General features: G+C 39.8%; 1 protein-coding gene across 1 annotated transcript in view; it reads left to right on the forward strand.

Moving 5' to 3' along the window:
- The first annotated feature begins 707 nt into the window (after positions 1-707).
- The window catches only part of SLC9A7 (solute carrier family 9 member A7), a 212,253-nt gene continuing 197,159 nt past the window's right edge, over positions 708-15,801 (forward strand). The window contains exon 1 of the mRNA XM_044670403.1: positions 708-975. Coding sequence (XP_044526338.1) covers positions 708-975 — 268 coding nt within the window. The remainder of the gene's footprint in view (positions 976-15,801) is intronic.

Genomic DNA, 15,801 nt, shown 5'->3' on the forward strand with positions numbered 1-15,801 from the left:
GATTGCCAAATTTCAGTCAAGAGGTTAGTGAAAATGAAGATGTAATTTTTTTCCACGTCTCAAGTGCACGGAGCTCCTGAAATTTATCCGTGGACCTAAATATCCCTGATTGAGAAACAAGCAAATCACCTTGCACCGCGGGTGCTTGAATGGTCCGGGGACACAAAGTCTGCCTAGCCCTGCAGCGGAGCATCCGGAAGGCGGCTGAAGCTCCCAGGACCCAGGGCGCGCTCGCTCGGAACAGGCGGTGGGAAATGAGGCAGCAGTTCCGAGGCGGAGCGAGCGAGGGAGCGAGCGATCGCGCGGTCTCCGGGAGTGGCCACGCCGAGCCGGCGTTTAGCTGCTCTCCAGCCCGCGGAGCCCCGGCGCAGGGGCGGTGGGAGGGGTTTGGGGATCCTGCGCACTTGAGCTTCCTCCTCCCTCTCCAGGTGGCGACAGCAGCGGGAGGCGGGGCTGCCGCAGCCCCAGGAGCAGCCGAAGCAGCAACGAAAGCAAGAGCAGGAGCAGGAGCAGCCGCAGCAGCAGCAGGAGGATCCCCTCTGGGTGCTGGAGTGAGCGCCGAGCTGCCGCGGCGCAGGCAGTGGGAGTAGGACCCGCAGCAGCAGGGGCGGTTTGGAGGCAGCGGCTGCACCTCCCCAGCTCGGCAAGCCGGGCAGGAGGGCGGGGAAGCCAAAGGCAGAGCGCTCCCAGGTTGCCCCAGTGGGGCCATGGTGCCACCGCTTCCCACGGCTCCCGGCCCGCTGCCGCCTGTGCTGCTGCTGCTTTTGCTGCAGCTGTGCAGGGGTCTGCGCGCTGAGGACAGTGGCGCCATGGAGGAGATCGCCACTGAGAAGGAGGCGGAGGAGAGCCACCGGCAGGACAGCGTGAGCCTCCTGACGTTCATCCTGCTCCTCACCCTCACCATCCTTACCATCTGGCTCTTCAAACACCGCCGGGTGCGCTTCCTGCATGAGACCGGCCTGGCTATGATTTATGGTGAGACCCCCGAGCGCCGCCCCCATCCCCCATCCCAACCTGAAATTCCGGCCTGGCGAGAGGACCCTGGAGATGGTGCAGGGCGTGCACCCCTGGCTCTTGCAGCCTGGAGGGGCGCAAAAACCTGGGAGAGGAGGAGGTGTCTGCCCCCCTCACCTTGGGCCAGCTTTGGGAGCTATCCCTTGCTTGAGGGATGTGGGCGTGCACTGGACCCTGAGCTTCGGCTCTTCTCCGCCCCTTCTGTTCCTTTCCCTCGTAAATGTCCCTCTATTCCTTTTCCCCCACTGGCCCCGATGTTGAGCCTGAGATTAGGGGGCTTTGCCGCTCTGATCGTAGCTGGATTCCCAACCTGCTGCTTCCTAAGACATACATTTTAGATGATTTTCTGCCTTTGGATGACCCCTTCTATAATAATAATAATAATAATAATAATAATAATAATAATAAATAGTGCATCCCTTTTGGCTTCCACTTACAGGTTTGACAGTATTATCTGTAGTCTCCTAGAGACAATCTAGTCCTGGATGCCGTGGGTCTGTGGGTGTGGATTTGATGACCTAATTAGTAGTGGCTTCTTTCTCTTCTTTGCAATCCCCCTTTCCCTCCATAACTTCACCTTCTGAGGGATAGATGGGTGGGTTAGGGGAGCCTTCAGTGGGGATGAGAAAGAAGTGTTGCATTGCAAGAACTCCTAGATTATGTCTTGTAGGGCCTACTGGAAGCATGCAACCATAATAGCTCGCTAAGATTAATCAGTGTATGAGGTCCGTTTCTGTTATTTCTTTTTAATCTGTGTTATTTTGATCACGAAATGGAAGGCAAATGAATCATGTTCATCTCCTTTGTCATAGTGTATATACCTGGAGGGGAAAGACTCCTAATAAGGAGGAGAAATCTAGCAAGTGAAATTCACTAGCTTTTTATCCGGATGCTCCCAAAGTCCTTGAGCGAGGCTAGCACAATATAATAGAGCAGTAATGCATTACTTGTTTTAGTAGCCAGTGGTTTTTTAGAAAACCACTTAGCCTTGGGCCTTGATCTGGGAGATAAGACAGCTGTGTCTCACTTAGGACTTGAGCAAGTGCCTGGACTCTGTCTCCAAGACGGAGTGAACTGTTCGGTGTTCGTTAAATAGATTTTTCCTGTATCTCAGCTTTGTAAAATCCCTCCTAATTGCTTCAAGTGTCTGATCAAAAGAGTAGTGATTTCAATTACTAATGTGCCTTCTTGAGAACCCTTACTTAGGAAGGGTGGGGTTGACTGTCAGTGCAGCGTTGTATAGTAGCAAAGGAGAAATTGAATCCCTGCACCGAGGTGAATTCAGATCCACATTTCAATGACCGAATACAAAGTGGAATCCCTTGACTCCCAAATCATCACAGTAGACAAAGGCACTTGTGGAATTGTATTGAATGCAATAAAAATCTTAGGTGATGCGGTTAGCTTGTAATGGGGCTAAGAGGCACTGTTTACAAAGGGCTCCCCGACATTTGGCCCTACGAGCCCTTGCCAGTTTCCATCAGATTCTCTTCTCAGAATGGAAAGCAGGTCTTTGAAACTTTAATGTGAATCTTACACTGGCCCCGGTACTGACTGACCCAGGGCTGCTGGTTTGCTGCTATTAAGGAGCTAGAGCTCATTGGCTACCAAGCAATTGCCCTGAAACTCTGTAAGAGACAAGGTTGGAGCATCCTTTTCCAAACCTCCAGTTTTGTGGAATCAGATGCCCAAACAGGTCTTACACAGTAACCTGACCTGATGTAAAGCTGAGGGAGGTTACTGAAAAATGTAGGTCTGGGCATGTACGTTGTGCCTAACTGTTATACTGTATGGAGTTATATCTGAATCTTGGATAATTAAGGAACACTTCTTGATAAGTAGAAATAAGTAAGACATAATTTATATGTGTATTTATATATATTTATATGTATGTATGTAAAGGCACATATACATACATACAAAATAGATTTTTGCCAAAAGATGCCTTTTCTGATAGGTGGAGGAGAGGGAGTTAATAGTATTTTAATGTTACAAACAAATGTTTTTTAGAAAAAAGAACGAGGGGAAAAAAAGATAATTAATGGCTGATGCAGTGGACTGCAGGTGCCCGGGAGGCTTCTGGGGCAAATTGTGTTGGGAGAATTCAAGCACCCTGTCATTTAAGGAGATCACCTGTTTTTGTCTCAGCCTGAATACAAATGAACCAAATTATCTCTTGGTATGTGTAGGTAATGGGAGAAATATTTTTACCTTCCAGCAGCTAGGCCAGCTCTGTTGTATAGGGTAAAGTGCCTGATAAAAGCTCCATTAGTTTCCCAGGTCTACAGATATGAAAGTGAGTGCCTGGATGAAAATAAGTGGGCAATTTAATTTATTTTCTCGTTAGCATTCCCTGCTCAGGAGTGAGATGAGTGTTAAAGATTTTTTTTTAACAATAAGCTGTGGAATTTTCCTCTGCTGATGTTTTTTAAACTCATCTCAGTCTGCTTTTAGTCACTGGTGTCACGATGCAGAGTACTGGTTCTAACAGAGTACTGTTAACATTCATTTCACTAGAACCTCCCACCAAATTGGAAACAAAGCAAAAATTTCAGTAGGATGCATGGGAATCTCCCTAAAAATCTTTTTACCATGTCTCTATTTCCTTATGATTGTTGGTTGGTGTTGGGATAACAAAACTAGTTAACTGTCATTTTGTATTAGCCTGTGTTGTGATCAGCTAGATGGAGAAGTGACATTGGATGAGCATGTTTGTAGACATGGGAACATGGATGGGATCTGTACAAGGACAGGCAAAATCTCTCTTTTCCAGGTATTCTTGTCTTCTGTTAACTATCATGATTTTTAGATAAAACTGTTGTCAATGCATCAGATAATTATCCAGTTTCTCTTGGAAGATAATTGTGACAGGTATGAGAATGAAAAATGTCCAAATCAAAAGTATGAACAAAGCATCATTTTCCAGAACTCCTTTTCTCTTGTCTTACCCAGGGGAAATTAGAATCTTTGCCGAACAAATGTTTACAATCCCTCTTTAGGTATTAAGAAGCAAAAAGACCAAAGTAAATGTACTATAGCCATGTATTTTAGACCACACGTTAATATCTTGTGAGGACATGACTTTAATCATAATTGTCAAACTTTCAGAAAAAAAAATGACCTCCCCTATGAATGCCCCAAACTTCTGCCTTACAGGAACCATTTTCCTACATAATTGATAGTAGTCTCTGAATGTCTTTTTGTTTCTCATTTCTCACTTCTCCAGTCTGTCCTTCACACAGCTGCTGAAGATATTCCTCAAACAGACACTTGAACATGTCATTCCTCTACCAAGAAATCTTCAATTGCTCCCTATTGTTTCTAGGATAAAAGAGAAATTTTCTTACCTTGGTATTTGAAACACTCTGTATAACTCATATCTCGAGGATCTCTCCAGTATTATTTCATGTTAATTCCCCTTTTTGTATTCTCTGATCCAGTCAAACCGGGCTGCTAGCCATTGTTCAGACATGAAGTTCTGTCTTCTATGATTGTGCCTTTACATAGATCATCTTCCATATCTGTAATGCATTCCGTCCTCACCTCCATATCTTTGTTTCTTTCAGAGCGCAGGACAGATGCCCCTTCCTAACTTTCTCTTTTCTTCCATGCCCCAGCTAGTGGTACACCTTCTCTCTCTTAAATTACTTTGTCTTTACTTATCCTGTTGTTTCTTGCTAGTGGAATTTAAGTTCTCTCTAGATAGAGGCTGTTTTGATCCCTTTTTTCCCCCTTATATTCCTAGGGCTTAACACAGTGTAATGCACATAAGGTTGTTGGATTGAATTTTGTTCTAATCTCTTCAGTTTTTTATGAGGATGAAGGCAGAGGGCTTCAGTTTCAGTCCTGTTGACCCCTCCACACACCCCCCCCACAAAGCAGCCCTTTAAATTTATTAGCCTGTCCTTTAAGATCCACCAAAGAAGGCACCTGATTTGCTCCCTACCACCCTCATTATTTAAATACTAGAGTGAGATCAGCTTTCTCTGACAATTAAACTGTTGCAAACTCCATTATAAAATTGTTCTTTTGGGGATGGGGGGATGAGGAGAAAGCCCCACATCCCACAAGTAAAGTATAGTAACCTGTGTTAGAAGTCGTTTTCGTGGGCTGAAAAGGCTCAGCTGGTGCTTATTTCCCCAGCATAGTGAGCTCATACACCTACTAGTACCTTATACACCCACTCCATGCCTCTTGATCCAGGGAATGCTGGGAGTATCCATCTCCAAGGGGCCATAGATGACATTGGTTTGTTCCTCTTGAACTTCCAGCTACTCATAAGGGGAAAAACAATCCCACCAACTCAGTAGGGAAGGGAGATTCCAAATATTGTAGAAGTATCTGGTGATTAAGCGCTGTGGTAACACTGGGGCAGTCATGCTTTGCAGTATAATTAGCAAATGTTTTAGTGGGGCCAGCTCTTCTTTTGAGGCGGGGGAAGGTGCTATAAACAGACTGGGTCCAATTAACTTCACTCATGTATACAGTAGTTTCACTTCCCCCATAATATTTTTATAACAACTAATTTGGTGCCAGAATATTTAGTTCTTTTTTGCCACCCTATCCTTCCGCTGTTTTTAACCTCCTCTATCATTCCGCCCCCTCCTCTTATTACCACTTTGTTGGTATTATGAGTTTGTTGTTAATCTACCCTAGATTTCACATACTGATGTGTGTGTGTGTACTTGTGTGTGTTATGTTGATGCTTAGATTGCAATGAAAAATTAAAATATGGTCATTAAAATGAATTTTTAAAATTTAATTTAAATTTGTAATTTAATTTAAAATTTAAAAAAAAGCAAAATTAAAGCTTAGGTAAACAAGACTGGGGGAATAAAAGTATAGAATAAGCATTTTAGAAGTCCCAACTGTGTGCCACTCATGCACTTGATAAATATTTTCTCATTTGTACCTTACAATCATCCTGGGATAGAGGTGCTATTACGTGCTATTAGGTGCCATTTTGCAAGGGAGGAAATTGAGGCAAATACAGTTTACGTTGTCTCCTCAGGATTGCACAGCTAGTTTCTGAGACTGAATTTGAACTTGGGTTTTCCTGACTCCAGGCCCATTGCTTTATCTACTGTGGTCCCTAGCTTCCTCTACATTCCTAGTTATCTGAAATTAGTAATTGACAGATGAATGTAGTAGCCAAAGTTTAATTCTGGGTCCATAAGCAGAAATTTCAGATAGAATTTCTTTTTGTCTGCCTAGTCAAAAAATTAACAGCAGAGTCTAAAATAGAGAGTCAGGTCTAGAGACGGGAGGTCCTGGATTAAAATCCAGCCTCAGACACTTCCTAGCTGTGTAACCCTGGGCAAGTTACTTACCCCCCCCCCCACCCCCATTGCCTAGTCCTTACCATTCTTCTGCCTTGGAACCAATGCACAATATTGATTTTAAGATGGATGGTAAGGGTTAAAAACAAATGAACACTTCTTCATTGGCAAAATCTCTCTTTTCTTTTGTTATTCAGCTCAGTGAATATTTTTGGTCTGACCCAGGTTTATGTGACTTCTTGGTAGGCTTCCTTGTGTGTGTCTTGAGAGTTATCTAGTAGAACCCTTGACAAATGTCAGCTGCAGAGAAAAGCCTCATCATTATTATAGATTGTGCTGACCAAAGTAGTTGGTCATGAAAAACAATCCTAATTCATCATAACAAATTCTGCTTGAAAATCACAGTACCCCTCCCCAACTTGTCAGGTTTGGCCAATTGCCAACATAGATTTTATAACACAATTCTACGGAAGTGAAACTGTCCCCTCTTACATTTCACTGAAATACATGATAGATAGTTTCATAGGATCCATTGGCTGTTAGGTAGTATGTTTTCATGTGACTTCCTTATATCAAAGACAAGTTTTTTCTTATATATTGCAACTTACATGTTTTTTTTTTAAAGGAGTATATGATAAAGGTCAACTTGTGTTTACGTCCTTTAAAAAACTGATGGCATTTCTTGGAAGTATTGTTAAGAGTTTGGGCAAATTAATCTTCATAAGTAGTCTTGTTTAAAAGGGTTATTTATACCAAAGAAATTATTTTGGTTCTATCTTCATTGACCCATCATTCTTTTTTATTGTTTGTGAATCTAATTAATTAATTTGTTCATTGGTTACATTAAAATTCCCAGTTATCTCCCTCTTTCTTCTGCCTGTACAAGAAAAGGCATCATTTGAGAAAAAAAATTATAAACTATGTATTTATATTTATTGGTGCCTTCTCTGGAGCTGACATTCACATTATTCTTCAAACATTAATTTTGTGACTGTGTATAATGTTCTCTTGATTCTGCTCATTTTGATTTTCATAATTTCATGAAGGTCTTTCCATTTTTTAAGATTATTCTGCTCATCATTTCTTATGGTACAGTAGTATTCTATCACAATTCTATGCCACAACTCATTTAGCCATTCCCCAGTTGATGAGCATCCCTTCGATTTTCAGTTCTTTGCCACCACAAAGAGCTGCTATAAATATTTTAGAACATATAAGTCCTTTCCCTGATCTCCTTAGGAAATAAACCCAATAGCAGTATTGCTGGCTAAACGGTATAAGGATATACAGTTTCATAACTCTGGGCATAATTCCAGGTTGCTCTCCAAAATGGTTGGATCTTTTCATCATTCCACCAACAATGTAGTAGTGGACAGCTCATTCTTCTGAAAAAGGTTCAAATAAATTTTTAAATAAAAATATTATAGTTATATCCATGTAGTACAAGAATCAGCATTCTCCCACTCCCTGTCTCAGATCACTTCTGGGTCATCTCCAAATCATTCTATCTTCACTCAAGTCATCCTCTTCATTCCTTTTCCATCATTTCTGGACTCTGCCCCTGAGACTTTGTCTAGGGCCCAGATACATGAGCTTTCACCTTACCTTTTCTGGGAATCAGGACTCCTCATGACTTCCTGGCCTTTTCCAAGCCTTTTTACTTCTTGTTCCATTGCCCTCCAACCAATATTTAAGGTGCTGTCCCTTATTAGAATGTTTACTTCTTGAGGTCAGAGACTGTCTTGCTTACTTGTGTTTGGCTCCCTAGTGAATGTAGGGACTTAGCACAGAGCCTGGCCAATAATAAAGATAGTGATTAAGGGATTAATTATATAATTCATTCATCTATATTCCTTAGATTTTTTTTTTGTTTCTCTGTACCTTTTGTATTTACATGTAGCTTATATTTGTATTCTGTGTTGAAGCTTACAAAGTGTTTTTCTAACCACAACCTTTTTGGGCAGTGCAAGTATTAGCCTCATTTTAAAGATGAAGAAATTGAGGCTCAAAAAAGTAAAATTACTTAACTTTAATAAATGTCAGAGCCAGAACTCAAACCAGTCTTTGCCACCATACCATTACTACTACCTCCACTGTTCATCCACATTTTTTTTTGCTAATATCCCATCTCAAATGGGCTTCTGTGATTTTACTTCTTATTTCTTGAACTTTCCAGAAGTGTCTTGTGAAGTGACTGTTTTACTGATATACTTCTATGCTGAACTATATGCTACCTTTTATTATTATCATTATTATTTTTGCATATGTCTCATACCCAGTACTAGACCCTGGACCCTTTGATGGCAGGGATGCAGCAATTCCACCTTATATATCCTTTTCACCAGAATCTAGAATTTTTGTTGCTTGTGACATGTTAGTCAATGTTTGTATGAATGCACATTTCCTTCTAAGAGCTTAACCTTTAAGCTTAGTGTTCAGTTGCCATGTTTAGAAAACCAATACAATTGATAGAATAGCTGCCTTCCTTAAATGTATTTATTTTATTTATTTAAGTTTTTATTTTGAATATTTTCCTATAGTTACATATTTCATGTTCTTTCCCTCTCCCCCAAATCCCCCTAAAACCCCTTAGCCGACACACAGTTCCACTGGGTTTTACATGTATCATTGATCAAGACCTAATTCCATATTATTGATAGTTGTACTAGAGTTATTATTTAGTGTATACATCCCCAATAATATTCCCATCAACCCATGTTGTTTTTCTTCTTTATTTCTTCTCCCACAGTTCTTCCTCTGAATGTGGCTAGTTTTCTTTCTCATAAGTCCCTTAGCCTTGCTCTAGATCTTTGCATTGCTGCTAGTACAGAAGTCCATTACATTCAATTGTGCCACAGTGTATCAGTCTCTGTGTACAACATTCTCCTGGTTCTGCTCCTTTCACTCTGCATCAATTCCTGGAGGTCTTTCCAGTTCACATGGAATTCCTCCAGTTTTTTATTCCTTTTAGCACAATAGTATTCCATCACCAACAGATACTACAATTTGTTCAGCCATTCCCCAATTGAAGGGCATACCATCGTTTTCCAGTTTTTTGCCACCACAAAGAGTGCAGCTATAAATATTTTTGTACAAGTCTTTTTCCTTATTATATCTTTGGGGTACAAACCCAGCAGTGGTATGGCTAGATCAAAAGGTAGACAGTCTTTTAAAGTCCTTCGGGCATCGTTCCAAATTTGTCATACATATATAAGGAGTTAAATCAATTGTATAAAAATCAAGCTATTCTCCAGTCGATAAAAGGGCAAGAGACATGAATAGGCAATTTTCAGGCAAAGAAATCAAAACTATCAATAAGCACATGAGAAAGTGTTCTAAATCTCTAATAATTAGAGAAATGCAAATCAAAACAACTCTGAGGTATCACCTCACACCTAGCAGAATGGCTAAAATGAAAGAAGGGGAGAGTAATGAATGTTGGAGGGGATGTGGCAAAATTGGGCGTTGCTGGTGGAGCTGTGAACTGATCCAACCATTCTGGATGGCAATTTGGATCTATGCTCAAAGGGCTATAAAAGAATGCCTGCCTTTTGATCCGGCCATACCATTGTTGGGATTGTACCCCAAAGAGATCATAGATAAACAGACTTGCACGAAAATGTTTACAGCCACGCTTTTTGTGGTGGCAAAAAACTGGAAAATGAGGGCATGCCCTTCCATTGGGGAATGGCTAAACAAATTGTGGTATATGCTGGTGATGGAATACTATTGTGCTAAAAGGAATAATAAACTGGAGGAATTCCATGTGAATTGGAAAGACCTCCAGGAATTGATGCAGAGTGAAAGGAGCAGAGCCAGAAGAACACTGTATACAGAGATAGTTTTGATTTCTTTGCCTGAAAATATACTGTGGTAAAATAGAATGTAATGGACTTCTGTTCTAGCAGCAATGCAATGACCCAGGACAATTCTGAGGGATTTATGGAAAAGAATGCTACCCACATTCAGAGGAAGAACAGCAGGAGAGGAAACACAGAAGAAAATCAACTGCTTGAATACATGGGTTGATGAGGACATGATTGGGTATCGAAAGTACCACACCAATGCAACTATCAACAATTTGGAAATAGGTCTTGATTAATGACACATGTTAAAACCAGTGGAAATGCATATTGGCCAGGGGAGGGGGCAGGTCGGGGGGTGAAGGGGAAAGTAAGAACATAAATCATGTAACCATGTTAACTTTTCTAAAATATAAATATTAATAAATGTTTAAAAAAACCTAAAAAAAAAGAAAAGTTAAAAAAAATCCTTAACAAAATGCAAGTAGACTAGAGCAAAAGAAATCAGGGGTAGGGGAGAATAAACAATTTTAATTAGCACTTGTAAACTTCATATTACAAAGTTCCAAATGACATCTTATTAGCCTGTCCAGCAAGGAATCCAATTCACAAATTTATAGTAATATAAGAAGGTTATTAAACATGTAAATCAGGATATTTATGATGAATTAGCATTAATCTCTTCACACATAATAGAACTAAAAAAATCTGAATCCCAAATTTGTCATACAGAATGGTTGGATCAATTCACAACTCCACCAGCAATGCATTAATGTCCTAATTTTGCCTAGTTTATTGATTCTTAATTCTGGGCACTCCTGAGAATCCCCAAAAACCATGCTAGGAGGTCTTCAAAGTCAAAACTATTTTCATAATAATTCTAAGAAATTTTAATTTTTCCTTATTATCTCTTTGGGGTACAACCCAAGCAGTGCTATGGCCGGATCAAAAGGCAGATAGTCTTTTAAGCCCTTTGAGCATAGTTCCAAATTGCCATCCAGAATGGTTGGATCAATTCACAACTCCATCAGCAATGCATTAGTGTCCCAATTTTGTCACATCCCCTCCAACATTAATTACTCTCCCCTTCTTTCATTTTAGCCAATCTGCTAGCTGTGAGGTGATACCTCAGAGTTGTTTTGATTTGCATTTCTCTAATTATTAGAGATTTAGAACACTTTCTCATGTACTTATTGATAGTTTTGATTTCTTTATCTGAAAATTGCTTTAAATTTATTATTTATATTTCATCATTCATATTTTTTTCTTGCCTTTTGATTCTTGTTGAATTTTTTTAAATCTTACTTTCTATCTTAGAATCAATACTGTGTATTGGTGCCAGGGCAGGAGGGCAATAAGGGCTAGACAGTTAAGTTACTTGTCTAGGGTCACATAGCCAGGAAGTTTCTGAGGTCACATTTGAACCCAGGACTTCCTATCTCTAGGCCTGATTTTCAATATATTGAGCCATCTAGATGCCCCGAATGAATTTTTATTTGTTAATGAAATTAGATTAATCTTTTAAAATTTTACTTTCAGTGTTTTAAAATTTATTTAAATATTTTTTGAGCTCAGAATCTCTCCATCCTGCCTACCTGTCCCCCCCATTGAAAAGGCAAAAACGGGTTTAGATTTGTCTTTTGGTGAGTTATTGGGGCTTTTTTTTTTTTGCAAGAAATAGACATATGTGGCAGTTATATTTAACTCAGAATACATTAATATAGTCTGAGATTGTGAAGTAGCTAATGCAGTCTGAGAAGAATATTCATCTTGACAGTGTTTTTACATGTTTCTATGTATTGATCAAATTCTTCCAGATTTTGAGAGCTATTCCAAAATATCTATTAAAAGAAAGATATGGAAATTTCATTTAATTTATGCACTATAGAGAACACATTTATTTAGGAAAGAAGAAATGAACGTTTGGTAGTATTACATACCACTAGTGGTATGTTCTCAAGTTTCTGACTTTTTTTCCCTCTTGGAGGGGTAGAAAAACCCCAGTTAAAATTTAATACCTTTTTATTGTAATGATGTCAACTCAAGTAGAAATGAAGACCACTAAACAGTGTCTAATCCCTGAGGACTACAGCTTTACTTGGAAAACTACGTATTAATATTATCTATGTTCTAGTTTGTTATATAATATTTTGTTAAATATCCTCCAATAACATTTGTTCCAGCTTGAGTTGGGTCCTTCTGATGTAGTTAGTACACCTGAAGGTTGAATAGGAGAATATTGGTACTATTGATGGACCTAGGAAAGGTGGTATAATGGATAGAGTGTTGGTCTTGAAGCCAAAAGATTCATCTTTCTGAGTTCAAATCTGGCCTCAGATAGTTAGTAGTTGTGTGATTCTGGACAAGTCACTTAACCCTGTTTGCCTCAGTTTCCTCATCTGTAAAATGAGCTGGAGAAGGAAATGGCAAATCAGTCCAGTATCTTTTGCCAAGAAAACTTCAAATGGGATCATAAAGAGTCAAACATGATTAAAATGATTGAACAATAACAAAGTGGTGGTGGTGATGATAGTAGTAGTAGTGGTTTTAGGGACCAGACTTTTGATCTGGTTTGTTATAGAAAATTCTCAGATAAGGAAACTCTCTACCAATGTAAAATATTATCTTCTCTGCATCCTATAGTCTTAGAAAGTTTCTTAAAATACTGAAAGGTTAAATAACTTGCCCAGGACGATATAGCCAAAAAATGTCAGAGGTGGGACTTGAACCTTAAACCTGACTCTCTCCACCCTACTCTTTGATGCTGTGGTAGCATGAACAACAAATTATGGAACAACAACAGAAAGAGGGGTTGATGGTGTTAGAGAAAATTTAGTTTCCTTTTAACTTTGTTGAATTGGATGTGATTTTATGATATCCAGGTGGAAGTATCCCAAAGAAAGATGGAAATGATTAGACTTAGATGTAAAGAAGAGGTAAAAATGAGAAATAAAATGGTATTCTGCTTATAAGTGCTCATTAGAAACTGTGGGGAGGCAGTGTAGTGTGGTAGAAGCATTATAGCTTTGGAGTCAAAGAAACTGGGTTTGAGTCTTGCCTCTGATGTTTACTGCCTATGTGTGACCTTTGGTTAGCAACTTAATCTCTTTAAACCTCAGTTTCCTCAAATATAAATTGAACTGGTTGGACTAGATTGACTCTGAGGCCTTTGCCTGCTAGAAAACTTTAATCTGTTTTCTAAGTAGATGAGGTCTTCTAAAGGAGAAAAGAATGAAGGCATTAATTTGAGGAGAATGGTCAATATGAAGGCTCAAATGATGAAGGAAAGGTAAAGAGAGAACCTCAAAGAGAGAACTTTGATCTTGATGCTGGAGTACTTGAAGTTTTTAAAATTTCTTTTCATTTTTTCATTTTACTTCATTTCATTTTATTTTTTATTTTCAATGTTTTCCTTTTTTTTTTTAATTTCCTTTCCTTTTTTTTTTTTTAAATTTTGGTAAGACCTATCAGAATTTGGCTAGCCACTCTCTTTGCTCAGGCCTTCATCACTTTGCAAGGACTACTACAAGAGCTAGCTTCATATCTCTCCCTTTCTGATCATCTTGCACACAGCTGCCAAGTAGATATTTAAAAAGCAGATATCTGACAATGTTAATTCCCTACTTAGGAACTTCAGGTACTCCCTCTTCCCCTTGCCTCTGGGATAAAACACAAACTCTTCAGTTTCACTTTTTTAAAAAACCCTTACCTTACAATCAGTGATTCCCAAAGTGGGCGCCACACCCCCCCTTGGGTGCTGCAATGATCCAGGGGAGGGGTGATGGCCACACTTTTTTTGTATCACATTCTATTCTGAGTTCAATAAATAGTTTCATAATTTCCAGGGGGCGCTAAGTAATATTTTTTCTGGAAAAGGGGCGGTAGGCCAAAACAGTTTGGGAACCACTGCCATCTTAAAATCAATACTATCTATTGGTTCTAAGGCAAGAAGAGTGATAAGAGCTGGGCAATGAAGGTTAAATGACTTGCCCAAGGTCACACAGATAGAAAAGGTCTGAGGGCAGATTTGAACCCAGGACCTCCTGTTTCTAGGTTTGGCTCTCAGTCCCCTGAGCCACTGAGCTGCATCCTGCCATGTTTTCCTTTTAAAAGCCCTGACAATCTAGCCCATCCTTTTAGGCTGATTGAACATAACTCCATTCTACCTTGAAGCCGACTTTATTAATTGCTTTTCCCATATAATGTATTTTATCTTCCATCTCCATGCAAGTATCTCAGAATCCTTCTCAGATTACTTTCCATTTGCACTATCTACATCTTTACATCTTGCATGTTCTTAGTTATTTGCATGTTATCTCCATTAGAGTAGAGGCTTCTTGAGAGCAGGGATAATGTTTTTGCCTTTATATCTGAGGCTTAACAGAGTGGCTGGCATACTATAAGGACTTAATTGCTGTTCTTTTTTTTTTTTTTAACCCTTATCTTCTGTCTTAGAATTGACTAAGTATTGGTTCCAAGGCAAAAGAACAGTAAAGGCTAGGCAATTGGGATTCAGTGACTCACCGAGGGTCACACAGCTAGGAAGTGGCCAGATTTCATCCTTCATTTTTGAAGATTAGTGACACTCCATGGTGATGTCTTGACTTGCTAAATTGAATTGAATTAAAGTGAGGCAAAGTTGCACAAAGATACCTGTCTCAGTCTATCTGCCAGAGACCTCCAAATCTAGTGGCAAGACAAAAATCAGGGCAACTGGTGATGGTTTGGGGTACACTGGATGACTTTGATGTCTTTGATGTCTGACCAAGCTCTAAGCACTCCACAGTGCCTGCTTCATCCACCTTCATGGTCTTTGGAACAAATTGTTCTCATCCACCCATTTCACCAGGGGGAGACCTAATTCACCCTAATTCCCCAGTGGGTTAGATACCCTGACCCTGGTTTGGCCATTCTGCTGAGATGGTTTTACTAGGGTGTGATTGCCGTGCACACTACGGCTTCTGGGAGCCACAGGTGAGCACTTCCTTTTAATAAATGTTTGTTGAATTGAATTTTGTAACACTGTCATAACCTTTCTGGGGCATCAAGATAGGCTTTGATTGTAGGTGTAGTAAAAAATTCTTGTAATATGCTACTTAAAAGGACCCCCCCCCCAAGAATAGTCATGTAAACACATTGTGTTTAAGAATTTAGATGGTTGGCTACATGATTGTTTTTCTAATGGGTCAAGTTTTCTTAACATTTTTAGACACAAGAATCTCAGTAGGAGAACTATGGCAATACATCTGACAGGTTACAGGTGCCTATAATTGTGAAGTAATCCCAGAGAGATCTAAATTCTCTTGAGAAATTATCTTCTAAAAATGTTACTGCTGTGGAATTATGTAACATTGCTCTTAATATGGCCTATAAGTGTAAATAGTTGTTGGATTACTTCTAATTTAAGTATTAGTGATCACATTCAAAGTTTAATAGTGTGCACCCCTAATGTATTTTTATCCCTGCCCTCTTACATCTTTTTTTTTTCTTCCTTAAACCTTTATGTTCTGTTTTAGAATCGATCCTAAGTATCAGTTCCAAGGCAGAAGTGAGGTAAGGGCTGGGAAATAGGGGTCAAGGGACTTGCCCAGGGTGACACAGCTAGGAAGTGGCCCTGGGAAAATTTGAATCCAGGACTTTCTACCTCCAGGCCTGGCTCTCCAATGAACTGCCTAGCTGCCCCTGTCTCCTTAAATCTTAACCTT

The sequence above is a fragment of the Gracilinanus agilis genome, chromosome 3 (assembly GCF_016433145.1).
Source record: "Gracilinanus agilis isolate LMUSP501 chromosome 3, AgileGrace, whole genome shotgun sequence".
Taxonomy (NCBI): Eukaryota; Metazoa; Chordata; class Mammalia; order Didelphimorphia; family Didelphidae; genus Gracilinanus; species Gracilinanus agilis.